At 42.9% G+C, this 27,516-nt stretch overlaps 2 protein-coding genes across 4 annotated transcripts; one reads left to right on the forward strand and one right to left on the reverse strand.

The window, feature by feature from the left end:
- atp6v1e1a (ATPase H+ transporting V1 subunit E1a) lies at positions 1–10,046 on the forward strand. The gene is made up of 10 exons (XM_047345474.1): positions 1–157; positions 6,531–6,596; positions 6,669–6,778; positions 7,206–7,272; positions 7,473–7,562; positions 7,666–7,734; positions 7,845–7,939; positions 9,083–9,170; positions 9,614–9,722; positions 9,803–10,046. The coding sequence occupies exons 1-9, from the start codon at positions 125–127 to the stop codon at positions 9,674–9,676; spliced, it is 681 nt and encodes a 226-aa protein (XP_047201430.1). The 5' UTR covers positions 1–124; the 3' UTR covers positions 9,677–9,722; positions 9,803–10,046.
- Positions 10,042–25,977, reverse strand: slc25a18 (solute carrier family 25 member 18). Of its 3 annotated transcripts, none has more exons than XM_047345461.1 (10): positions 25,834–25,977; positions 24,655–24,867; positions 24,379–24,501; positions 17,559–17,614; positions 17,325–17,415; positions 16,940–17,055; positions 16,383–16,572; positions 14,280–14,452; positions 12,979–13,054; positions 10,042–12,900 (listed from the first exon to the last, which is right to left on the reverse strand). In XM_047345461.1, the coding sequence occupies exons 2-10, from the start codon at positions 24,672–24,674 to the stop codon at positions 12,759–12,761; spliced, it is 987 nt and encodes a 328-aa protein (XP_047201417.1). In that variant the 5' UTR covers positions 24,675–24,867; positions 25,834–25,977; the 3' UTR covers positions 10,042–12,758. The 3 variants fall into 3 exon arrangements, with proteins under 3 accessions (XP_047201417.1, XP_047201408.1, XP_047201398.1); XM_047345452.1 differs by having other exon boundaries at positions 24,655–24,956; XM_047345442.1 differs by having other exon boundaries at positions 24,655–24,960.
- Positions 25,978–27,516: the final 1,539 nt, after the last annotated feature.

Here is a 27,516-nt window from a genome sequence, read left to right on the forward strand (position 1 = left end):
GAAGTCGAATGACGCAAGCTCGATGAGAAAAGCGTTGGGCTCGCAACGGCTCCTCATTCGTTACTGTTTAAAAGTTTAAACGTTTTTTTTTAGGCTCGAAATATCGGAAAATAAAAGAAGAGACATGGCGCTCACCGACGCCGACGTACAGAAACAGGTAAGGAAATAACTGCGAAGTTTCAATTTGTTTTATTCCAGCGGAAAAACTCCACCAATCTCCTGTCATCAGAGCCAGAACCCCGCTAGTAACATAACGGTCAGAATCTGACAGCTGTCGGAACCGAGTTTCTATTATTTGTCAGGGTTTGTTTACATGGATCTGGAAACTCGGATGCTACAAGTTATATTTTCTGGCCTTAAACAACATGTAGAGTTATGTTCAAATAAAAGTCGTCCAATATTTTATAAGGTGAATAATCACCAGTAGGTGTAATAAAGTAATATAAAACTAACCGACATGCCTGCTGCTAATTGACTGCACACCTTACGGATATCACAAAGAACTGCCTGGACTGCAATAAATGCTGACTTATTTAAGAACCATGCATTCAGGCTGTCTGTACCTTTAATATATTTGCTACCACTTAATTAATAAGATCAAAAGGTGAGAAAGTCATTAAGGAGAGATGACTTTTAAGTCATTTTAAGGTTAGAATAGCAGAGGTAGGCCTAAGCCACAGTTTCAATAAAACCTTGTTGTTGAAATGGAAATAATGATTATTATTTTTCTTTCCAGTAGCTGGGTAGATGATTATTTGAGGTCTGTGTTTGCTGTGAACTAGAGGATGACACGGCAGTGGATTTTCTCTCCTGTCCCATCCCACTCCCACAGAAAAATGTCTTGTCCCATCCCAATCCCAGGCCAGCATTAAAAAAAAAATCCTGTCCCGTCCCACTCCTGGTGAATAGACTCCCACTCCCATTTAGAACAACTCCCACTCCTGTGACTCTCCCATTTTTGTTTTCTTCATTTAGTCTTTTGGTAATTTCTTTGAAGGACCAGTTAGGTCCCTGTTTTTAGCTGTAGTAAAGGCCAGTTAAAGTAAAAAGAATAATAATGAAGAAATAATAAAATATCAAACAAGGAAACAGACCATGCCTATCTTAGCTGAATAAACAAAATGTACTTAGTTGTATTTTACTCATTTATTAAGTGATCGTTTCCTTTGAACAATGACATCACTTTTATGTTTCAAGTTGCTGAAACGAAAGAAAAATGCACCTAGTAAGAGAACTGTACTTGGTGAACAAAAGGACAAAAAGGTATTACCTTCATAATTTAGAAACTGTACCTCAATGGTTCACAGCCCTGGTCCTCAGGGACCCCTTCCCTGCTAGTTTTAGATGTTTGTCTGCTCCAGAACACCTGATTTAAATTCTGACATGACCTCCTATACAGGCATCAAGAATGGAGGGTCAAACTGGACAAAATTAATACAATAAAATCATCATTAAATAAATAAATGTTGTGAATGTCACATAAGTGAAGTAAATGTAACATGAAAGAAATGTAACATCAAATTAAAAAGGTACCATTTATTTATTTAATACATCACTAGAAACAATAAATGTACCATTATATCATGAAATGGACTATTATGCAATTAAATGTGCCACTGAATAATTAAGTATAATTTTAAAGACGACATGACGTAATTAGTGGTACAGTTAATATTTAATGATGTATTAAATAAATTGTACATTTAATGGTACAATGTACAATGGTCAATTGTTTTCTATTTCACAACGTATTTATTTAATATCTTCCCTTGATGAAGCCTTTCTACGGATCCCGAGATGGGTCATGGGGAAGTTTTTTTCTTTTGCGTCCCAAAGCAATAGTCTTTGCATTATCTCGCAATACTTTGTGGCAGACCCGTTTTTGAGATTTATTGAGTTTTATTTTGAAATCTGCCTTAAATAAAATGATCTTCAATCAAACTTAAAGACAGTTTTTAGCTACAAGCTGTCAAACTACTGAACTCTGGACAATAATACTGCATGAAACCACATCTGTGACACTTTATTTGCTTATTACTGCTGCATGATGTGTACTTTTTTTGCACGGCACTTTTGTTTTTATAGTGATTTTAACGGTTCTTCTTATCTTAAGCATTTAATCGCATTGTTGACTGCATGTTAACCTGCATATGACAAATAAACCATATTAATGTCATATCAGTGTTGTTTGTTTTGTTAGCAGTTTGTCATCTGTGCTGTTGTTAAAAAATGCACAGCTTTCTCAAGGTGATTAACAACTTTTGCGAGCGAACGCAAAAGTATTGCGTGGGGACGCAAAAGAAAAGAATTCCCCCATGTCCCTTCGCGGGCTCCATACCTTTCCCCTCTACTGTGGCAAAGGCTCTTAAATCTTTAGTGCACATGCAGCAGTTTTGTTGGTCAGATGAGACTGGACTCGTGATGGTACTTTTCGTTTGAGGAATGAAGAGATGCAGGGCTGATTCAATCCAGAATCCAGAATTTGCCTTACAAGTGTCCCTTCTCTGGTTGAGATAGGGACAAGTGTCCCTATCTCAAAAGCTAAAATAATACTTCAACTACAACTCCAAATCCCTGATGAGTTGAAAGGAGACGCCGTGAATGCAAAGCAGGAGCAAAGAGAAGAGAGAAAAGGAGGAAGTTCAAACCTTCTCTTCCATCGTTTATGATGGGCAATGTGAGATTGTTGGGAAAGAAGTTGGATGAACTCCAAGCCTTACAAAGGACCCAGCCAGAGTATCAGCATTGCAGTATTATGTGTTTCACTGAGACATGACTGCAGGATCATATCCCTTACTCCAGCGTCTCTCTGCCAGGCTTTCCTACCATATGAGCAGACAGAGATTTAAAGAGGAGCGGCAAAAGCAAAGGAGGTGGACTAGCAGTACTTGTGAACAACAGATGGTGTCATCCAGGACATGTGTTGGGACCCACAGCCATGGATTTCAACATTAAACTCTGGTACGGACTCTTCTGGAACTTTCAAAATAAATTGCATTTAATTGACTTCCAGCAACTGAGGAAAGGGGGGTAGCATCAGACTTCCCATGATGCCTCTGTCTGAATAAGAGCACCCCCTCTCCAACAAGCCGACCTCTTTCCACACGGCCTTCGAGAGGGACCGGTCAGGAGAAGCCCAGCACGCTAATGTCTTTTGCTGGCAAAAAGACATAAACTCTTCAAACTGGATCCAAGAGTGTCATAAGATCACGCGATCATATGCACAAGTTAAGTATGAGTGAAGCCCTGTTTGTGTACCCGGTGATTTCATTCATAAAGAGGGGAAATTAAGGTATAAGCATGGCTTACTTTCTCTCTGAGGCCTGCCAAAACTGTGTCGCAGAGAAATCCCCAGTAGAGAAGCTGTTTCTACAAGCCGAGTCTGAAGGAAGGACAACGGCCCGCACCGCTGTGTTTACCGTAATGCACAGCTGGTTGACAGACAGAACGGGCCGCCCAGCTACAGCTCCGGAGCTAACCCTTTTGTTCACAGAGCGAACGCACCTTCAACCCCCGAGGTGGTTAGCTGTGGACGTTTCTTCAAGCTTCACCCCTTGGACAACGTTTCCTCACCACGGTTCATGAGGTTAGGTGTTTTGAGCAGAGACAGATTTAGAATGAAACAATCTAAACGTTTTTCATTTTATGAAGTTTTGTTTGTGTTGAACTCAGCTATCTTGGTGCTAGCAGGCTATCTGCAGCCCACGTGTTCAGGTTGTGATCTTTGTGTGTTTTTAAAGTTAAGACAAACTTTACTTGAAGGGTGATTTTAAACAGAAGATTGATCATAACGCGCCGTCTGCGCTCATGCATTTTAACTCTTTTATTAACGGTATTTTAAAGGTATGTGTTGATTCTGGTGCTAAGCTATTAGCTTCTTTTGTTAGCTCAAATGCTAACCAGTAAGAACACGTGCTTGCTACTAAAGAGTATTTAACAGAAAGGTTGTTAGTTTTCAAGCTAGAGAATAATAGTCCCTGAACATCATTTTACTAAATTTGATAACTAAGTAAACACCATTAAGCCCCATTTCTCCAGAAAGATTTGACTCGTTTCCAAAATACTCTTTTAATAATATTTCTTCAAATATTATTTCAATAAATAAAGGCAGTTAAGGAGACAATGTTGAGAAATGGTCATCCAGAAGGTTGGTTTTATTCAGCAGATCATTATTTAAAACATTATTTTATTAAAATAATATTTTATCTGATCTTGCATTGTGAATGGTTGTCTAAACGTTTGCTGATTATTGCCTAAGTTGGTTCCAAAACTAACTTAACTTCACTTCCAGATTCTTCAAGATAATCCTTGGTTCTCAAACATAAACATTGCATGGTAATGTTGCATCACTCTTTTGGTCATAATTTCTAATCATCTTTAATCAACTTGTTTATATTGTACATAATCCATTAGTCTTCATTATTCTTTAATTCTGATTGGTAGTTTAGTTGGATTGTTTTAGCAAAGTAAAGAGTTTGCTGATTGAAATATGTTTGACTTTGAGTTCACTTATTTTTGTTAATAAATTCTTGTATTTTAAGAAATTGTGTGAATTTATTCCATATATGTGCAGAGTTTATGCTGTTCAATAATGTCAGAGCTCGTCTCACACCTTTCTATTTTGTTCTAATACCATCGCCTTACTGGGCTGGTATTCACAGGACAATCCTTAACAGACCCAAATATTATTTGATAAAATATCAAAATATTAATATAAAATATTAAATAATATAAACAGATTCATAATCACAACAACATGTTACTGTGAAGTGTCATCTCTGCAGCCCAGATATTGAACTGTTAGTAGTAAGTTTTTGTCCATATTATTTACCCAGAGTTCACCAGTGTTATTTTGGCAACAGTTTATGTCCCACTTTTAGCTGTTGCAGGCACTGCATGTGATGTCATCAGCTCAGTTGTTGCTAAGCTACAGACACAACACCCCAACGATTTCTGGTGATTTTAACCATGCTTCACTCTCTGCTACACTTCCAACGTTTCAACAGTTTGTCAGCTGCTCTACCAGAGAAAACAAAATGTTGGATTTGTTTTATGCAAATGTCAAGGACTCACACATCTCTACAGCAAGACCTCCTCTAGGCAAATCAGATCATAATCTTGTTTTTCTCTGCTCAAAATATAAGCCCCTTGTTCAGAGGCAACCTGTAATAAAGAGGACTGTGAGAAGATGGTCACAGGAAGCTGAAGAAGCTCTGCAAGGTTGCTTTGAGGCTACAGACTGGGACGCACTGTGCCAGCCACATAGAGAGGACATCAATGCCATGACTGAGTGTGTAACCGACTATATAAACGTCTGTGTGGATAACATCAACCCCACCAGAACCGTGAGATGCTTCCCCAATAACAAACCTTGGATCACCAGTGACCTGAAGGACCTGCTTAACAAGAAAAAAAGAGCCTTCAGAGAGGGAGACAGAGAATTATTGAGGAGTTTACAGAAGCAACTTAAAGTCAAGATAAGAGACAGCAAGGAGGTGTACAAGAAGAAGCTGGAGAGCAGCTCCAGCAAAACAATATCAGAGATGTGTGGACAGGGATGAAGAAGATCACAAGCTTCAAGCAGAAGGATGATCAGACCGATGGAGGTCTGGACAGAACCAATGAACTGAACACATTCTTCAATAGGTTCAGTTCAGAATCAAGCTACACATCCTCCTCTCCTGCTCACAGCCAAACAGACATCCCATCCTCCTTTGACCCACAGGACCCACAGCTGTCCAGTAACACCTCAAATGTTTTATCTTCCACCTCAGCCCTAGACCCTTCTGCTTCTACATGTTTGCCTTCAACCATATCAGAAGATGCTGATGCTTCCTTTGCCTCCACCTTCCACCTGTGTGTCTCAAGAAGTCAGGTGAAGATGCAACTGGAGAGACTGAATCGGAATAAGGCTGCAGGTCCAGATCATGTCAGCCCTAGAGTCCTGAAGGCCTCTGCAGAGCAGTTCTGTGGGATTCTGCAGCACCTCTTCAACCTTAGCCTGGCCCAGAAGAAGGTTCCGGTGTTGTGGAAGACCTCCTGTCTTGTTCCGGTACCAAAGAAAACTCACCCATCAGTCCTCAATGACTATAGACCTGTTGCCCTGACATCTCACATCATGAAGGTCCTAGAGAGACTCCTGTTGGCCCACCTGAGTAAGCAAACAGTAAACCATCAGGACCCCCTTCAGTTTGCTTATCGCTGTGGAGTTGGAGTTGAAGATGCCATCAAACACCTGCTTCAACAAACCCACTGTCATCTGGACAAAGCCAGCAGCACTGTGAGGATCATGTTCTTTGATTTCTCCAGAACATTTAATACAATCCAACCTGATTTGCTTTGTCAGAAACTCCAGAAGACTCAGGTGGAGGCCTCAACAATCTCCTGGATCAAAGACTACCTGACAAACAGACCACAGTTTGTGGTCTTAATTTGACAAACTGGATACAGGCCTCCATAACATGAAAGACAAGCAACAGAGTTAAAGGTTAAATGTAAATTTAAGCAAACTGTTTTCTGTCTTGCTGCAGATCAAACACATGATGGCCTTCATCGAGCAGGAGGCCAGCGAGAGAGTCGAGGAGATTGATGCAAAGGTAGTGGAGGGTGGCTCAGGCCTATGACATCTGTCACAGTGACCCATAATGCACCAGGATTTTTGTTTGCAGGCAGAGGAAGAGTTCAACATTGAGAAAGGTCGTCTGGTGCAGACTCAGCGGGTGAAAATCATGGATCACTATGAGAAGAAGGACAAACAGATCGAACAACATAAGAAGATGTGAGTTTCTGGTCATATATTGCAAGAGTCTGAAAAATAGAACCAGATAAATTAAATAATTTTTACTCTTGCGAATGATGTTCTTCAAGTTTTAAGGAACAAAGCATTATCTGTTATTTAACCCTCTCCAGCTCTGGTTCACTGAGTAGTTCCTTCTCAGTAACAGCAACCATAGCTCTCCAATCCGCATCTTTCAATTAAAGTCAAAGTATACCAAGGTTTTAAAAAGTTACCGTATAAGAATCCATCATACTGGTCGTGGAGTTTAAGCTCCTTCTAATCAGATGCCAGAGTTTTCTGTAGCTGAACGAACCATAGAGAAACACAGCTGCTCCTCAGGCTCTGAACATGATTGAAAGACAAACAAGCCAGTTGTTCTGCTGCATAAACAAATTCACAGTAAGCATCAGGAATCTTCTCCCCTCAGCCAGATGTCCCACCTGAAGAACCAGGCCAGACTGAAGGTGCTGAAGGCTCGAGATGACATGGTCACGGTGAGACATCCGAGCTCAGAGCTGAGGGATTTTTTAAAAGTGACACAGAAGTTTCAGATATTTTTACATTCAACAATATTTTACACCAACAGCTTTTCAACTTAGATATTTATTCATGTTTCATAAAAGAACCTGATGCAGAAGTATTAGAAATACACTATTTACAATAAGAGGTTCTTCTGCCTGTGTTGATGTTAAAGGACCTGCTAAATGAGGCCCGTCAAAGAATTGCAGATATCGTCAACGACCCGGAAAGGTACTACAAACTGTTGGAGGGTCTGGTGCTTCAGGTAAATTCTGCAGCTCCAGTTAAGAAATCATGTTTGTCTCCCAAAAGGTTTGCTAGTTTTCTTCTGTGTTCACAGTTTGTACTTTAAATGTTTTACATTTTAGGGATTTTACCAGCTGCTAGAGCCTAAAGTTACCATCCGCTGCCGACAACAGGATGTAGAAATGGTTCAGGTGATTTAACTTTTTTGTTATTGTGATATTTATTATAGGAAAACCAAAACATTTTCATGATAAAGAGTGAAATAATGATCCATTTTATTACTTTTACTTTATAACTCCAGGCTGCAGTTAATAAGAACATCCTTATCTACAAGGAGGCAGTGAAGAGTAACTTAACTATCAGAATTGACCAGGATCACTTTCTTCCATCTAACATGTAAGATGGTGAATTCTACCCCAGTTAAATGTTTCTTGTCTTATCCAGAGTATTCGCTCACCCATCCAAATCATTCAAATTAGGTGTTCCAGTCACTTCCAAGGCCACAGGTGTATAAAGCCGAGCCCCTAGGCATGCAGACTGCTTCTACAAACATTAATGAAAGGATGGGTTGCTCTCAGGAGCTCAGTGAATTCCAGCATGGTACTGTGATAGGATGCCACCTGGGACACAAGTCCATGAAGTGGTAGGCCATGTAAACTGGTGGAGCTGGATCAGCAGATGCTGATGCACATACTGTGCAGGAGAACTGAGAACGGTACTTCTCTGACTGTATTGTGCCAAATGTAAAGTTTGGTGGAGGGGGGGTTATGCTGTGGGGTCCTTCTTAAGGAGCTGGGCTTGGTCCCTTAGTTCCAGTGGAAGAAACTCTGAATGCTTGAGACAACCAAGAGATTTTAAACAGTCCCATGCTCTTAACCTTGTGGGAACAGTTTGGAGACGGCCCTTCGTCTTCCAACATGACAGCACCAGTGCACAAAGCCTGCACAGAGTCCTGACCTGAACCCGACATTACTCCTTTGGGATGAATTAGAGCGGAGACTGAGAGCCAGGCCTTCTCCACCAACATCAGTGTGTGACCTCACCAATGCGCTGCTGGAAGAATGGTCCAAAATTCCTATAAACACTCTCCTCAACCTTGTGGACAGTCTTCCCAGAAGAGTTGAAGCTGTAATAGCTGCAAAAGGTGGACCGACATCATATTGAACTCTATGAATTAAGAATGGGAGGTCACTTAAAGTTCAAATGCGACTCAAGGAAGGTGAGTGAACACTTTTGGTAATGTGTAGCTTCATAAGGGCTAGTTAATACAAAGCTGGGTGAGTTTGGTCTTTGGGCCAGTGTCCTGCAGGTTTTGGATGTGTCCCTGCTCCAACATTCGTGATTCAAATGGTTTCATTATCTCCTCAACATGTCCTCAGATTCTGTCCGGTAATAACCCATTCATTTAAACTAAGTGTTCTGAACCAGGATGAGATCTAAAAACATGCAGGACATCAACCTTTAAGGACCAGAGGACCGCTGCTGCAGATTAATTAAATTTTCTCCCGGTTAAAGTAAATCTTTCCTGTCTTTTCACAGCTACGGAGGAGTTGAGGTATATAATGATAATGGGAAGATTAAGGTTTCAAACACCCTGGAGAGCAGGCTTGAACTCGTAGCACAGCAGGTATTATAAATCCGACAGTGTGAAGAAATCCAGATTATGTAAAATCGTTACACGCAGTTCATATTATTTGTCTGCAGGGGGCAGCACAGCTCTATTTAAAAAAAAAACCTAAAGTCATAAAATCAAACGCAACTATTTTTAGAGACTGCGTTTTTTAGGGTCTGATCGCGGTTCCTGTTTGACACACAAAGCTGTTAAAATATTTCTAAATTATGTCAGAAATATTCTGAAAGCTGGTTGAGGTCCAACAATTTTCTGAACATTCTCTTCATGGGCTTAATTTCTCTAACAGTTCTGTGAAATTACTGTTTCACATTCTATAATAATTACTCATGATGTTGGTTAGATGCAGGTTTTGGAAGCACAGAGAGATATTGAAGAGTTTTCCCTTATTTTGACTCGCCGCCATGTTTTTTTGTATTTTGACGTCCTTTCCCTTACAGATGATGCCTGAGATCAGGGAGACCTTATTCGGGGCCAACCCCAATCGCAGATTCTTGGATTAATGGTTAATTTGAGGAGAACCATGAGAACACAGCAGGAAACTTCAAGGTGACCGCTGACCATCTTCACACGAGTCTGCAAAGAATGTGTCGAATTTTTAGGTTAAACAAATCTCTGCATGTTTTCAGATTCAGCAGAAGCTCTTATGTCCTTCTTACCTCACGTCGATGTCCGGAGAATTGACATTGCAGAGGTTTTCCTTCAGGTGGAAAAACTGAGCTGCATCCCAAATATATCTGCACATACTTGGCCTTTATACTGTGAAAGCTACTGCCAAAGTGATGTTGGTGGGAAATGTTGCATTTACACATCTTTGTCATCTTTAAGGACATGTTTACCAACCAAAAGAAATAAATTGGGGACACAGTTTAATATGTTGGAGATCTCTTTATTTACAGCTTGCAAACAGTTTTCTTAGGATATATTCTCTCTACAAAACAAGAAAAGGTGCCTTGTTTCTGTCTAATATTTAACATTTTCTTTGCTAAATTGAAATTATATCCAAATACTACGATTTCCATCTAAAGTGAGGTTTTGTTGAGGTTATGAGCAGTCAATATCTTAACGCGATTGCTAAATCTGTCTTCACTTTGAACAACTTTCTCATTTAACAGCTAGTCTGAGCAGAGCAGGTTTCTGCCAAATTATTCTTCTCTAAGGTCAATTTTATTTACAACACTGCCATGTTTGTCTTACATAAAAATTACAGTAAAAACCTGATATTTACACACACTGTAGAGAAACATTATCTCCCACTAACTGACTGTAAATCATTAATCTTTAAATCGTTAAACTTTGACTGTTTTAGGTCAGCTAGGATTACCAGAACTATTGCCTTGATGACAGAATAAATGAAAGATTGTTTTTTATGTTCTTCAAATTCAGAAGTTTCCATTCATTTCCTCAGTATTTAGGAGAATTGCCTTATATCTGTTATGGTTCAGGTTAAACATTTTGGGTACCCTTCCACAAGCTCCTCACAATAGTTTACTGGAATTTTGGCCCATTTCTCCTGACAGAACCAGTGTAACTGGATCAGGCTTATGGGACGTCTTGCTCACACACACCTTTTCAGCTCCGCTCACAAAGTTCCTGGTGGACTGAGATCAGGGCTCTGTGATGGCCACTTAAAACGTTGACTTTGTTATCCTAAAGTCACTCTGCATCTAATCTGGTGGTATGCTGAGGGACATTGTCTATTTGGAAGACTTGTTCGTGTCCAAGCTTCAATCTCCTGGCTGATTTCATGAGAGGTTCCTTCAATATTCCCATACGATGTTCTGTTTTGTAAAGTGCACCAGTCCTTCCTGCAGCAAAACACCCCCATAGCATGATGCTGCCAGCTCTGTACATCACAGTAGGGATGAAGCTCTTCAGCCCATGTTGGTTCAGGACTCATTTCACTCTAGATGATGACTCTTATGACATTCAGCAGCATCTTCACATGATCCTTAGCTTTTGCTCTTGGGGTTATTCACACATTTTACACCAGAACCCGTCCATCTCCGGGACACAGAACCCGTCTCCTTCCTGAACATTCCCATGATGTTTGTACTTCTCTGATCAGATGTTGAACGTTGAACCTTCAGGCATCTGGAAGTCAGACCTAAGGATGTACCAGACATGTGGCGATCCACAGTTCTCTTCCTGATATCTTGTCTGATATTTGAAGTTTCCATGGTGTCAAACAGAATGTTTGAGGTGTGCCTCCAATTAACCGGAATGTTCTGCATTAACATCAGAACTCTACAAAGCTATGACATTGTCTGGGCTTTCCTAAAATAGTTTAAAATCATGGTATTTACAGCATATTTAAACTTCTGCACGGTGAAAAAACAATAAAACAAAATATCTCTTCTTGTTCTGGCAAATAGAAATAATTTTGGTAATCTTAACTGACGTAAAACAGAAAAGGTTTGTTATGATTTAATGTCATGTAGTGAGATAAAATAAAGGTTAGGAAATATTTATATCTATAATATATAGTTGTTATTAACTGTTAAAACAAACATGGCTGCTGTGTGAACGTTTAGGACCCACAGATATTGTTGGAGGTGTTTTGTCCTCCACAGTTAAGCTTTTTAAAGCTGTTCTGGGTCATAGAAGTGAAGACGTGGTACGGTCCACTACAGGGAAGACTTGCCTTTACCTCTGAACAGAACCCTACTTTAAAAAGAAACTCTGAACCTTTCCTGTCATTTGTTTTAATACCTACAGTTTAAACAAACAGCATTGATAAGGCGTTAATTGCATTGTCCTTTTGTTACTGTGCGCACATCATTTTATGCAACATGTTTAAACCATAAACCATAAGGGATTATTGTCTTTATATTTGTTGTTCTAATTTTCATTCGAAGTGATAAACCCTGTAAGGCCTTGTGGTGCCTTGCAGTCTAACCTGTGAACATTTAACAGGAAGTGAGCTGTGTTGTAAATCGAATTGTCCGCTATTTCAGGGATTAAAGAATTACCATCAGATTAACAAATGACTTTAGAGAGATTGGCAAGGAGCACATCCTAGAAGAATAGCAGATTACAACTGTGACCTACAGGATGTTGTGGGAGGAATGCATGACTGAGTGGGCAGATGGAGGCCGAGCTCCTGTTTTAAACAAGGCATTGGACATAATACACAGATACCAGATTCAGAACCTCAGTTTATGCATCATGTTATTTTAGACATGAATGAAATGGGTAACTTTCATAGTGACCTTCCAGAAAGCGTCACACTGTCAGGCATTTTAGTTTCGCAACTGTAAAAGTATTCATCAGTTCTTTATTAACAGCCAGTGAAAATAATCTCCCTTGGGGGAAGGGAACACCTGTGATGTTCAGCACCTTGGGCTGGCCAGGACTCTCAGATTAGTTACACAGACCTACACGGGACCTTGTTTAACCACCAGAACTTTTCTGACAGCTTGTAAAACCCTAGAGAACAATTATTAGCGTGACCCCACAGGTCCATTTTTCTGTAACATTTTTGTTATTTCTGCTCCCATGGTTAGCAGAATGTGGCTGTGCTTCTTTGTGTGTTCTCTGCTTGTTCTGAAACAGTAAAACTACAGCCACAGCTGCCAGTCACCGTTATCCCCGTAAGCCCAGAACCGCCTCCCCGACCCCAAGGAAGTAGACACCCTGCGCGATACCAAAAAGAGGAGCAATGACCAGAGCCCGGCATGCTGCACCCTTCAGGAATGCTGTAGGGCCTTCCCGGCTCATGATGCGTCTGAAAAATGCACAGAAAGGAGAACCTAAGACAGATCAGAGAGAAAGTGTCCTACAGCTCTTTGCTCTGCGGTCCTACCTTATGCAGTCAACAATTCCTCTGTATGTGTCCTCCCCTTCACCTTTTTGCAAGGTCTGCAGACGAGTTTTTATCACTGTGCATATTTAAAGCAAAAATATAATGTTAGAAAAAATCTGCCATAATTATGTCACAGTTTTATACAATTTGCAGCATAAAAAAGCTCAAATAGAACATTATAACAATTTTAGCGATGCAATCTGTGTACCTACAGTATAACCTAGCCACTTACATAAGAGCGAAGGTAACAACTCCATCTATGTGTAATGGGTTAATACAGAACCTTACATAATTGTTCCAACCCTTTGAAGAAACGTCTGCGTATTTGATATGACAGACCAGCACAAGTAGGACATCATTTTGTATTGGAAAGAAAATAAAACATGTTTTTATACTATCAGCCTACTTTACTATAATATCCTAAATTAAAACCCAGTTCAACCTGTGTGAGATCTGAGTCCAGCTTCAGCTGTTCTGTTTCTGGCCTTAGAGGTTCTCTAGAGAACATCAGAAAACAAACATGAAGACCAAGGAACACAGCAGGTTACGGAGAAAGTTGTGGAGAAGTTTAAAGCAGGATTAGGTCCTGAAACAATATGCCAAACTCCTCTGAACATCTCCCAGAGCTCTGTTCAATCCATCACCTGAACATGGAGAGAGGATGGACCAACTGCAGACCTACCAAGACATGGAGGTCCACCTAAACTGACAGTCTGGACAAGGAGAACATTAATCAGAGTTAATGAGAAGATTGATGGAGCTAAACACAAGACAATCCTGAAAGAAAACCTGTTAGAGGCTACAGAAGACTAGAGACCAGGGTGGAGGTTCTCCTAGCAGGACAACCACCCTAAACATACAGTCAGACATACATTGGAATGGTTTACATCAAAGCAGATTCATGTATTAGAATGGCCTAGTCAAAGTCAAAGATAAATCTAACAGAAAATCTGTGACAAGACTTGAACAGTCATGTTCATAGATGCTCTCCATCCAGTCTGACTGAGCTTGAGATGTTCTGCAAAGAAGAAAGGGTGAACATTTCTGTCTCTAAACATGCAAAGTCTATAAAGAGATACCCTAAAAGACTTCCAGCTGGAACTGCGGCAGAAGGTGGCTCTACAAAGTATTGACCCAGGAGACCTGAATACACTCCACACTTTTCAGGTTTTTATATGTAGGAGAAAACAACCTATAATTGTCTTTTAATCTTCCAGTCATGCGCTTTTATGTAATGTGAAAAGCTGAGCTGTGCAATGAGAAAGAAACCGATGCATAAAGTTTGCTCTGCCCCCTCTCACCATCCAGCGGTGTAACAGCCACTGCTGCCACTGAGCCTGCGGTACAGCCAGCCAGGAAGGACTGCCAGAACGGTGCCTGGGCCTGATCACCAGCTTGACCCTCTGCTCTCTCGCGGCCCAGTGCGTTAAGGTTGGCAAATAGAGGGAAGTAGATCATAGAGAAGGGGACATCTCTAGAAAGAAATAGGGAGGGAGACATGCAACAAATCAGCAGCAGCGTAACAACCAGACATAGCTGCAGGACTCCATTGATCTGTCGATTAGTAGATTTGTTGGAGGTTACACCATCACAGCTGGAGTTATATAATCTGAAACTGGCTCAGTCATTATAAAGCAAAGTATTAAAGGTGCAGGAGGCACAGAGTAAACACAACAAGTCATGTTTTATTCTGTTCTAGGTCTGATGAATTTTTAAAATAAAATTGAGATAAAACAAATGCAAAGAGGCATATATTTTACATATATTTTAGTAATATATTTTACATAATACATCATTTTATTGTATTATTGTTTTTATTTTCATCATTTGCAGTGTTCAGCAACTGTTTGTTTTTGTATGGACCTTCTTTTAAAGCATTTATTCGTTTTTATTTAGTGGCACTAGTGGTCCTAATTTAGTAAATTGACCTACAGGACATGGTGTGGAGAGAGAGGGGAAGGTCAATGACCAGGATTCGAACCCCTGTAGCCTCCTTCACCCCTGTGCCACCGTCACGCCTCTTATTTAGTTATTTTAGGGTCATTTTTCTGGTGGGTCGACCTAATAGTTCAATCATCCAGTTGATGGTTTGATTCCATGCAGATTTGTGAGGCAGTCATCTCCCATAATAACAGATAGCCTGTTGAGTCATTGAGCAGCTCCATTATCAGGAAACGTTCTGTCCACGTTGCCCTTAGTATCAGCCATGTTCTACTCCAGCTTTTGATTTTCAAACTTCTCTTTGGGACGTCTCATCCAGCTGTGAGGTAAGTTTTGCTTCATTGTACCAAGCTTACAGGGTGGCCAGTAACTAGATGAATCCTGCAGGTTTTCCTGATCCATTCAATCTAGTTTTCTTTCATTCCGCCTTCATTTTGCTGCTACCAAACCCAACGTTTCCTCAGAATGGATGAATCTGGTTATCTTGAAATCTAAAGTTGAAACACAAGCACATCAAGGCACGTATGACCCGTGTAATTCAGTATCCTGTTTCTTAGCTTTTCACTGAGCTCCATTCAGTCTCATACTGTGTGTTGGTGAATCTGAGGGATTTTGAGATCTTTTATGTATATGTCAGCAGCAGTCAAATGTGCTCACTAATGAGAAGCTCCAAGCCTTTTTAAAGCTTTCTGATAGAAAATAAAACAGGCATCTCTCAAAACAACATGAAACAATATAAAAGGAGTAGCAACTAAAAGGAAATGGGTAAATTGTAGAAACGGCATTTTACAATTTATTCCTACCCTGCTGTTAATCACTGGAAAATCTTTTACATCACATCAGACCCTTCTTATAACTGCTAAGCAGCTTGTTGCATGTTTCCTCTGGTGTTTTGTTGATTTACTTTTAGTGATGAGCTCAAGTCTTTGAGGCTGGAAGGCCTCCTTGCCATCCCCCTAATCTTTAGCTCCCTCCACTGATTCTCTAGCAGAATAATGTCAGGACGGCTGGGCCGCTCCAAGACGTTAATACTACTCCTAGTTTGAAGAGACACGTTGGTCAAATAAGAAGATTCCTTTAAACCTAAATCTGTAGGGATATGAATCATTTTGGGCTCACATATAAATATAAGGATTACGTTAAAAAAGCAAACTTAATTGTGGCATGCAGTGCTAAAAAAGCATTTACCCCTTTCAGATCTTCTACTTTAAGACAAAAAAAGCAACACAGAAAGGCGCAACAGTAGAGCGCGACCCATATATGGAGGCTTCAGTCTTCGATGCAGGTGTCCCGGGTTCGAGTCCGACCCAGGAGACCTGTGCTCCACCCCGCTTCCTGTCTGCTTACTTAAATCACAAAAATAAAGGCCACTAGTGCCTTAAAAAGCAACATCAGAAGACATCTGTAAGGGGGTAAACACTTCTTCACAGCCTTGTATTATAGGTGAATTTCCCTGTGCTGACCTCATTAAGGTTGCTCCTGCCCCCCTGTAGAGACCAGCCAAGCCACGGGTTTTCAGCAACTCCACCGTGATGCCAGTTGCCGAGGGCCGCTGGGGACAAGCTGATTGGACCTGTGATGCAGCGGTCACTACTGATGGAGCAGAGCCGGGAGCTGCTGTCTGAGTGGGAGCTGCCATGGGCCTTTGTGCAGCTAATGGGAAAACATCAACCATCTCAGGTAGGGAAAAAGAGAGAGGCTGTCCTCTTTTGTTTCTCTTAAACAGAAGTGCCAAACTTCAGTCCTGGAGAGCTACCACCCTGCTCCACCACACCTGAACCAAAAAAAGGGCTTGTTACCAGGCCTCTGCAGAGCTGAGTGACTCCATGCTGATCATGGGAATTCAGCCATCTGCTTCAGGTGTGTTGGAGTAAAGACGCATCTGCAGAATGGACATCTCAAAGACTGGACTTGGGCACCCCGGCCTAAAAGCAGTGGTGACTGCTGGACAGACTAACAAAGCTTATTCCTGATCATGGGAAATATAAAAGCTGTGCATAAAAAATCCTTAATTCCTCACCAAGTCGTCCTGCATCTTGCAGCTGGATTTTGAGCATCTCCATGGGAGTGGTGACCACCACCTGACAGGTCCCAGCCCCACAGCCAGCCAGTACTTCCCCCCACAGGGGTAAATGCCTGGGGCAAAGCATTGTGTTACCAAATATTCAGTAAGCCACTGCAATTAAGCACATAATTACATAAAACTAGCATCCATGAAAGAAGTTAAGAGCAAAATCAAAATATTTTGGTGGCAAATGGTTACAGTTTGGTTCATTCTAATTAAAATACTTTCAGGCATGGTTTCAATTGACCAGTTTTGCTAAAAACAGTCTGCTCTGACTAAATACCTTCAAATGTTTGAATCTAGATGCATTAAATACAAAGGAGAAAAATTAAACAAGTACCCGTCCTTTGAAAGCTTTTGTCTGAAGACATCATTGGCTGCAAGTTTGATTGCTTTTTCTGGTGTGACCAGCGTGAGGTTTACTGCAGCACCTGGAAAACAACAGGCTGATGTTTGTCTCCACTAACACAATACACTTAAAAAGTAGCTGAGGGGGTCACCACAGATGGCGGCAAACATGGTAATCTTTGTAAAAAGATTTAAGCACTACATTGTAGTTTTATGCATTAGATACCTCTGTAGCATCCAAAATACCCATCTGAGCGCACCGTCTTTGCCAGACAGTCAAACCTTTAAAACAACAGAAAATAGTCATTAAATTATTTTAATATTCTGCAACAGGGTGAATGAGCAGCTTATTTCTTAATTTATAAGGATATGCATGGGTTTATGTGCTAGCTTTAAAACAGTTATAGTTGTTTTAAAGTGAAGAAGTAGACAGAATGGTGCCTAACAGAGTTACAGTGCCGTGTAAGGCAGAAGTTATCCGAGGTATTTTCCATGTATGACTCATAGTGGAAACCCACAGGCTGCTGAACACAAACAGGATGGCCGCGCCCAATCAGCCACCAGATGAGTGCTGTTCAAACTTCAGAGTCACTGTGCTTTTTAAGGACTCCGTCTCTGTCCTTTTCCATTTCTCTACCAATCTGTCTCTGATAAAATCAGGGTCACAGACAGAATATGAAATAAACGGAGCCGTGTATGGGTAACAGTTAATAATACCATATAAAACAGACAACTGTACTGCGACTTTAGTGCACAGATATTTGAAATAGAAATTAGGTGGGAAATAAAAATGATGTTTTTACAGGATTTTGTACGTATACAGTATTAATACAAAAGAAGAAACGGCTCAAGCTCAGTCAGACTGGATGGTGAGCTTCTGTGGACATCAATTTTGAAATCTGGCCACAAGTTTTTAGTTAGATTTATGTCTAGACTTTGACTGGGCCACTCTAACACATGAATCTGCTTTGATGTAAACCATCCCTCTGGCTGTATGTTTAGGGTGGTTGTCCTGCTGGAAGGTGAACCATCACCAAAGTCTCAAGGTTTCTGCTGCTCCATCCAACTTCCCATCATGTCCGAACAGCTTCCTTGTCTCTGCTAAACAGCCTCCCTACAGCATGATGCTCCCCTCTCCATGTTTCATGCTGGGTATGGTTAATTCAGGGTAATGTGCGGAGCTTTCCTCCACACATTACATTTTGCATGTTGGCCATAAAGTTAACTTTTGGTCTTATTTGATCATAGCATCTTCTTCCCTCTTTTACAAGTTACCTGTGTCTCTTATGTGGTTTGTGGAAAACAGCAAAGGACTTCTTGTGGCTTTCTGTTTGCAGTTGTTGTCTTGTTGCCACTCTTCCACAAAGACCAGATTTATGGACCCTACAACGAAGAGTTGTCCTGTCTCCCACCTGAGCCGTGGATCCCTGCATCTCCTCCAGAGTTACCATGGGCCTCTTAGCTGCTTCTCTAAAGCTCCTCTTCCCCAGTCTGTCAGTTTAGATGGACCTCCATGTCGTGGTAGGTCTGCAGTTGGTCCATCCTCTCTTCATGTTCAGATGATGGATTGATCTGAGCTCTGGGTGATGTTCAGAGCTTGGGATGTTGTTGTAGAGCCTAATCCTGCTTTAAACTTAAACTCCAGAACTTTCTCCCTGACCTGTCTGCTGTGTTCCTTGGTCTTCATGATGCTGTTTGTTCTCTAATGTTTTCAAGCAAACCTCAGAGGCCAGAACCCGAACATATGGGTCGCTTGCTCTACCGCTACGCCACATGCCTTGCCCTGATTAGGTGGCCTCTAAAGGCATCAGCTGAACTGGATTTTATTTTGGGGTGTCATTAAAAGAGGTAGTATACAAATTCAAACTACAGTTTTTAAAATCTTCTTTGTTAAACCTTTCACAATTGTGCACAATTCTGTTTCTCTGTCACTTAAAATCCCAGTAAAATTTCTAATATGGAAATTATGTGTAACAATGTTGCTATAGTCTAACTTCTGTATGTTCAGAAATGTTGCCTGTAGTAGACAGAAGGGGAGCGACCGTGAAGTTACTGGTCTAAAAGCTCAAAGTTTTGGCTGCTTTTGGTAAAAAGGAACTGCAGCTGCTATGGCCAAAAATGAGAGAAACCATCCATGCTATAAAAAGCTAAATATGCAATAATCTACATTTTTAACTGTGTGTGCATAGATCTCACCTGGGTACTGATAACCTTATCACTACAAAAAGCCATTTATTGAAATTTTGCAGATGTCATTCAGGTGCCGTTGTTTCGCATTAGGTCTGTTGACTTCAGGCTCACATAGCCTTGCCTACCTGTATGACACGTTGGGAATGAGAATCTGACCACAATACTTTTCTCAGTGTGTTTTTCTTACATAGAGTTTTACATTTTAAATACAGTGGGAGAACAAGTATTTGACACACTGGCGATTTTGCAGGTTTCCCCACCTCCAAAGCTTGTAGAAGTCTTTCATTTTTATCAGAGCTACCCTTCAACTGTGAGCGACGCAAACTTAAACAGTCAGTCATTTTCTATCGCTTATTCCATAGTGGGTCACGGGGGAGCTGGTTCCTATCTCCAGCAGTCTATGGGCGAGAGGCAGGGTACACCCTGGACAGGTCGCCAGTCCATCGCAGGGCAACACACAAACAACCATGCACACACTCATTCATTCACCCAAGGGCAATTTTAGAGTTACCAATTAACCTAACAGGCATGTCTTTGGACTGTGGGAGGAAGCCGGAGTACCCGGTGAGAACCCACGCATGCACGGGGAGAACATGCAAACTCCATGCAGAAAGACCCCAGGCTGGGAATTGAACCCAGGACATTCTTGCTGCAAGGCAACAGAGCTACCAACTGCGCCACCGTGCAGCCCAAACTTAAACAAAAATCACGTTGTGTGATTTTTAAGTAATTAATTTTATTTACAGACATTATTTGAGGGTTTACCCCAGTGGATGAGAGGGTTGCATCCCTGCGCCTTCGGGTCGGAGACAGGTCTCTGACTGTCATTTCGGCCTATGGGCCAAGCGGTAGTGCGGAGTATCCGGCCTTCTTGCCATCCCTGTTGGGGGTGCTGGATAGTGCCCCTCCCGGGGACTCCAATATTCTCCTGGGGGACTTCAACGCCCACGTGGGAAACGACAGTGACACCTGGAGATGCGTGATCGGGAGGAATGGCCTCCCCGATCTGAATCCGAGTTAAGAGAGGGGCTGAGCTCTCCACTGATCACCAACTGGTGGTGAGTTGGATCCGCTGGAGGAGGAGAAAGCCGGACAGACTTGGCAGGCCCAAGCGCATTTTGATGGTCTGCTGGGAACATCAGGTGGGGCCCTCTGCCAGGGATGTATTCAACTCCCACCTCCGGGAGAGCTTTGACCAGATTCCGAGGGATGTTGGAGACATAGAGTCCGAGTGGACCATGTTCTCCGCATCTATTGACGATGCTGCTGCCTGTAGCTGCGGCCGTAAGGTCTGCGGTGCCTGTCGTGGCGGCAATCCCAGAACCCGGTGTTGGACACCGGCAGTAAGGGAAGCTGTCAAGCTGAAAAAGGAGTCCTGTCGGCTGTGGTTGGCTTGTGGGACTCCTGAGGCGGCTGACAGGTACCGTGAGGCCAAGCGTGCCGTGGCCCAGGCTGTGGCAGAGGCAAAAACTCAGGCCCTGGGAGGAGTTCGGTGAAACCATGGAGAAGGAGTACCGGTTGGCCCTGAAGCAATTCTGGCAAACCGTCCAGCGCCTCAGGAGGGGGAAGCAGTGCTTCGCCAACACTGTTTACAGTGGGGGTGGGAGGCTGCTGACCTCAACTGAGGACATTATCGGGCGGTAGAAGGAGTACTTCGAGGATTGCCTCAATCCTGCCATCACGCATACGCTGGTGGAAACAGAGGCTGGGGACTCGGGGCTGGACTCTTTCATCACCAGGCTGAAGTCACCGAGGTGGTTAAAAAGCTCCGTGGTGGCAGGGCTTCGGGGGTGGACGAGATCCACCCTGAGTACCTTAAATCTCTGGATGTTGTGGGGCTGTCATGGTTGACATGCCTCTTCAACATTGCGTGGAGGTCAGGGACAGTGCCTCTGGACTGGCTGACTGGGGTGGTGGTCCTGGCCGTAGAACACTGGACCAGCTCTATACCCTCTACAGGGTACTCGAGGGTTCAAGGGAGTTTGCCCAACTGGTCCACATGTGTTTTGTGGACCTGGAGAAAGCATTCGACTGTGTTCCTCGTGATGCCCTGTGGGGAGTGCTCCAGGAGTATGGAATTGGGGGCCCTTTATTAGGGGCCAAAACGGTCCCTGTACAAGCGGAGCAGGAGTTGGGTCAGCATTGCCGGCACTAAGTTGGACCTGTTCCCGGTGCATGTTGGACTCCGGCAGGGCTGCCCTTTGTCACCGGTCCTGTTCATAACTTTTATGGACAGGATTTCTAGACGCAGCCAAGGGCCGGAGGGGGTCTGGTTTGGAGACCAGTGGATTTCGTCTCTTCATTTTGCAGATGACGTGGTCCTGCTGGCCCCCTCTAGCCAAGACCTACAACATGCGCTGGGGCGGTTCGCAGCCGAGTGTGAAGCGGCTGGGATGAAGATCAGCTCCTTCAAGTCAGTGGCCATGGTACTTGACCGGAAAAGGGTGGCTTGTCCTCTTCAGGTTGGAGGGGAGTTCCTGCCTCAAGTGGAGGAGTTCAAGTATCTCGGGGTCTTGTTCACGGGTGAGGGAAAAATGGAGCGGGAGATTGACAGACGGATCGGTGCGGGTGCCACAGTAATGGGGGCGCTGTGCCGGTCCGTTGTGGTGAAGAGAGAGCTGAGCCGAAAAGCGAAGCTCTCAATTTACCGGTCGGTCTACGTTCCTACCCTCACCTATGGCAATGAACTTTGGGTCATGACCGAAAGAACGAAGATCCCAGATACAAGCGGCTGAAATGAGCTTCCTCCGTAGGGTGGCCGGGCACTCCCTTAGAGATAGGGTGAGAAGCTCGGCCATCCGGGAGGAGCTCGGAGTAGAGCCGCTGCTCCTCCACATCGAGAGGAGCCAGTTGAGGTGGCTCGGGCATCTATACCGGATGCCTCCTGGACACCTTCCTCGGGAGTTGTTCCAGGCACGTCCCACCGGGAGGAGGCCCAGGGGACGGCCCAGGACACGCTGGAGGGACTACGTCTCTCGGCTGGCCTGGGAACGCCTTGGGCTCCACCTGGAGGAGCTGGTGGAGGTGTCTGGTGAGAGCGACGTCTGGGTGTCTCTGTTGAGTCTGCTGCCCCCGTGACCCGGTCCTGGATAAGCAGAAGACGACGAGCACGAGTACGACGTCAGTATTTGATATATCAGGAAAAACAAAACTTAATATTTGATACAGAAACCTTGGTTTCCAATTCCAGAAATCAGATGTTTCCTGTAGTTCTTGACCAGGTTTGCACTCACTGCAGCAGGGATTTTGGACGACTCCTCCATACAGATCTTCTCCAGATCCTTCAGGTTTCAGGGCTGTCGCTGAGCAATACGGACTTTCAGCTCCCTCTAAAAATTTTCGATTGGGTCCAGGTCTGGTGACTGGCTAGGCCACTCCAAGACCCTGAGATGCTTCTTACAGAGCCACTCCTTAGCTGCCCTGGCTGTGTCCTTCAGGTCGTTGTCATGCTGGAAGACCCCGCCCCGACCTATCTTCAATGGCCTTACTGAGGGAAGGAGGTTCTTGGCTAAGATCTCCTGATACATGGCCCCATCCATCCTCCCCTCAGGACGGTGCAGTCCTCCTGTCCCCTTTACAGAAAAGAATCCCCAAAGAATGATGTTTCCACCTCCATGCTTCACGGTAGGGATGGTGTTCTTGGGGTTGTCCTCATCCTTTGTCTTCCTCCAAACAAGGCGAGTGGAGTTTAGACCAACAAATTTGATTTTGGTCTCATCGAACCACGTGACCTTCTCCCATTCCTCCTCTGGATTATCCAGATGGTCAAAGGAAGCTTTAGATGGGCCTGGACTGAGCAGGGGGACCTTGGTTGCACTGCAGGATTTTAATCCAGTGTGTTACTGATGGTCTTCTTTAAGACTGTGGTCCCAGCTCTCTTCAGGTCATTGACTAGTTCCTGCCGTGTTGTTCTGGGGTGATCCCTCACCTTCCTCATGATCATTGATGCCCCACCACGTAAGATCTTGCATGGACCCCCAGACCGAGGGAGATTGAACTTCTTGAAGTTCTTCCATTTCCTTATAATAATAATAATAAAAATGTAGACTTTATTGATCTCACAATGGAGAAACAATCCTCTGCATTTAACCCATCCCTTAGGAACCAGTGGGCTGCCCCTGTGCAGCATCCAGGGAGCATTGGCTTCTCACCAAACTGCTTGGCTATTTTCCTGTAGCTCATCCCAGCCTGGTGCTGGTCCACTGTTTTATCCCTGATGTCCTCACACAGCTCTCTGGTCTTGGTCATGGTGGAGAGGTTGGACTGTGTTTGACTGATTGTGTGGACAGGTGTCTTTTATACAGATAATGAGTTCAAACAGGTGCAGTTAATACAGGTAATGAGTGGAGAACAGGAGGCCTTCTTAAAGAAGAACTAACTGATTCTTGTTGGTTGTTAGGTGATCAAATACTAATGTCATGCAATAAAATGCAAATTAATTAATTAAAAATCACACAATGGGATTTTCTGGAGTTTTGTTTTAGGTTCAGTCGCTCACAGTTGAAGAGTAGCTATGATAAAAATTAAAGATTTCTACAAGCTTTGAAGGTTAGAAAACCTGCAAAATCAGCAGCGTGTCAAATACTTGTTCTCCCCACTGTAAAGTTAAGCTGCTGTTAAATGGCATGTGACATTATTTTCTCTGTGAAATAAATGTTTATTTCAGTTAAAAGATAGAAATTTCTGTGGTAAAGAGAGATTGGTTAGCAGCTCATACCTCGTTTTAATGTCAGTCCTATTCTGCTAAAATAATAAATCATCCCATTCAGTAATACACGACATCCATAACATGTCTAACAGTGTTTGAACGATCAGTTACAGAAGCAGATTAACACTGCAGAGGAAACCCCACTCACATTCCTTTGTAGACTTGGACGCCCTGCTGGTTCTGTAGGCGGGTCTTTGCCAGGTCAATAGGAAATACACATGTCACACCAACCAGGCCTGCTACGCCCCCATTAATCAGCTTAGCAGAGAGACTGCAACGGGATCAACAACACACAGGTGCATAACAAATGTAAATAAAAGAAAAATGTGGAGTGTTGAAGCAATGAATGGAATTCATAATGCAATATACAAAGATTAAGACTAAAATATGCTGTAACTGAGTTAAACAAGATAGAGCAACTTGCCTAATTTTCTTGTCTCCCATCTTGGTTGTTTCGGGGCTCCTTGCCCAGCTCCAATGCTCGTCTTCTTCTACTCCTTATATCCTCCTCAAGTTTCTTCAGCACACCGCTCAACTCTCACCTGCCACAAATGCTCCTCCCAGCTTCTTTAATGTGGCAGAAGAAGACCGCTGTCTTCTGGGGGGGGTCCTCAAAGGGCAGATGTCCTCCTTTATGCTGCCATCAAAAAGTCCAGGGTTGGATGTCTGTGTTGTGGCCAGTTTTTCTGCTTTACTGCACCTCAAATCAAATTCAACTTCCTTGCACTGTCTTGGCACAAATCACAAACAGCCACCATGGATTAATAGACTTGCCTAATATTCCATAGAGCCCTGTCGTTAATTTTCAGCATGCTTGAAATGTTAGGTTTTCCTGACAACAGACTCTTTAGTCTGTCTCTGATGTCAGTAAAAAAGGATTTCATCCAACAAGGACGGCCGCTGTGATTTACTGGCACTTTTTAGAACAAATAACTCAACAGGACATTTAAACAAAGGTTAAACATATAGCCTGACATGTTTTTTTTTATTTGGTTTTTAGTCTTTCTAGAAGTACAATAGTTCATAGTCAAGCTTGAGAAATGTCTTATAGACAATAACTATCTGCTCAAGCTTTCTTTAACTCAAATAATTACTGCTTTTTTACTTTCTGATTTCCATTTTCTCTTCACACTCTAATTAATCTCCCTCTCTTAACCCTTCCACCTCCATTCTGTCTATTTTTACTGCTGTAAACCTTCGCTCTATCCCTGCCCTTCTTCTACACTGGGAGTAATACAAGTCCTTATTGTCCTGTACTATGAATCATCTGTGGACATCTCCCAACACCTCAGATATTTCATCTTTGACTAACTTTATTATCTTCATTATTATTGTTCTCTAGTGAACTCTGTTTCCAGTGCAGCTTCTATGCCTTTAACTGAGTCTCTTTCAGTGAAACCTTCTTTCACTTCCATTCACACAGTAGTGATCGTGCCAAAACACAGAAAGAGTGCCTCAACCCAGGCCAACATCCAGCCCCCCTCCCAGAACTGCTCTTGAGCCTCCTGCTTACAAATCCTACGCAGCACAAGACACCTGAGACAGCTTTGAGGGAGAAGTCCATCTATCACAGAGGTACCATCGGTGGAGAAGTAGCCCTTACCTCAGTCAGTGCATCCCACTCCCAGGATGCAACTGTCCACTTTCCCCACACCTCAGCAATGCTGGCAGCACCGGTAGTCAAGCGAGAGCGATCTGAGAAAGCCAGCCACCACTCAGGGGCCGCTGCACAAACACTAGCATTGTCCTGCTGCCTAAGTCCCTCCCTCTTGTGGTGACTCTCTGTGTGTGTGTGTGTGTGTGTGTGTGTGTGTGTGTGTGTGTGTGTGTGTGTGTGTGTGTGTGTGTGTGTCCCAGCTCTGCACTATAACTTAGCTCCACATAAAGTGGTGCCTGTGGTGCTGCTGGTTCATTGCTCTCAACGGACATGCGGTGGCTGATGTCAATAATTAGATATTGGTGCCTATTTCATCTACAAATGAAACTACACAAGCCAACCTCCAACAAAAGAGGTTTTCCATCATTAGTGAGCTCCTGCTGTTACATAGTATCTCCACACAGACTGAAGGCTACAATGTTCACAGACCTCAGATTTGTACTTAAAGTACTGTCCAGTTCATTTTTAGGGCCTTTTACTGCTGTAAAGCCAGACATTTACCAAAGTATAAAAATAATGTAAAGGTTGATAGCAGGAATATATAGATTCAGTCCACATTGAGTGAAATATTTCAAGGATTTATTTCCGTTCATTTTGATGATACGGGCTTACAGCGAATGAGAACCCAGAGTTCAGTTTCTAAGAAAAACTAAATATTACATCACAGGAATAAAGAAGGGATTTTAACACAGAAATGGTGGCCTATTGAACCATTTGTCCATGAATTGCACAGTATCTGCACTCAGTACTTGGTCTGGGCTGCTTTCGCATGAATTTCTGCATCACTGCAACCTGGCATGAAGGAGATCAGCCTGTGGTTCTGCTGAGGTGTTCAAGAAGCCCAGGTTGCTTTGATTACTGCCTTCAGGTATGGATTGTCGGTTCTGGTGTCTTGTGTCTTCCTCCTAACAACGGACCATAAATTATCTGTTGGGTATAGGTCAGGCCAGTTTGCCAGTGTTACCATGGAGATTAAAGCAGGAATCGGTACCTTTGGCTGTTTGGGCCGGTACAAAGTCCTGGTGGAAAACGAAATCAACATTTCCATAAGACTTGTCAGCAGAGGGAAGCATGAACAACTCTAAAATGGCCCGATAGATGGCTGCTCTGACTTCAGACTTGATAAAACCAGTAGACCAACACCAGCAGATTACTTTGGTCCTCAAAGCATCACTGACTGTGAAAACTCCTCCACACTGGACCTCAGCAACATGGATTCTGACTCTCTGCTCTACATTGTTATTTAGTCCAGAATCGGCTTTATTGGCCAGGTTTGTGCACAAAAACAAGGAGTCTGAGCACCCTGTTCTCAGTGTACAAACAGTGTTCCCATCGGATTTATTATCGCATGGGAAACAAACAAGTTTATTTGTTCAAATATGTATTTATACAGTGTTCTTACAAAAAAGAAAGAAAGGGTTGAATTAGTGCAAATATGCCTGGCATCTATCAGAGAGACAGCCTGGGGAGAGAAACTCTCTCTGTGGCGGCTGGTTTTAGTAAACAGCTGCCCTGAAGGTAACGGTCTAAACAGTTTGTGTGCAGGATCTGTGGGGTTTGCAGAGATGTTAGCTTCCCTTTTCCTGACCTCAGACCTGTATAAATTCTGGGTGGTGCCCTCATGATTCT

This window comes from Girardinichthys multiradiatus, chromosome 2 (genome assembly GCF_021462225.1).
Source record: "Girardinichthys multiradiatus isolate DD_20200921_A chromosome 2, DD_fGirMul_XY1, whole genome shotgun sequence".
In the NCBI taxonomy this organism is placed as follows: Eukaryota; Metazoa; Chordata; class Actinopteri; order Cyprinodontiformes; family Goodeidae; genus Girardinichthys; species Girardinichthys multiradiatus.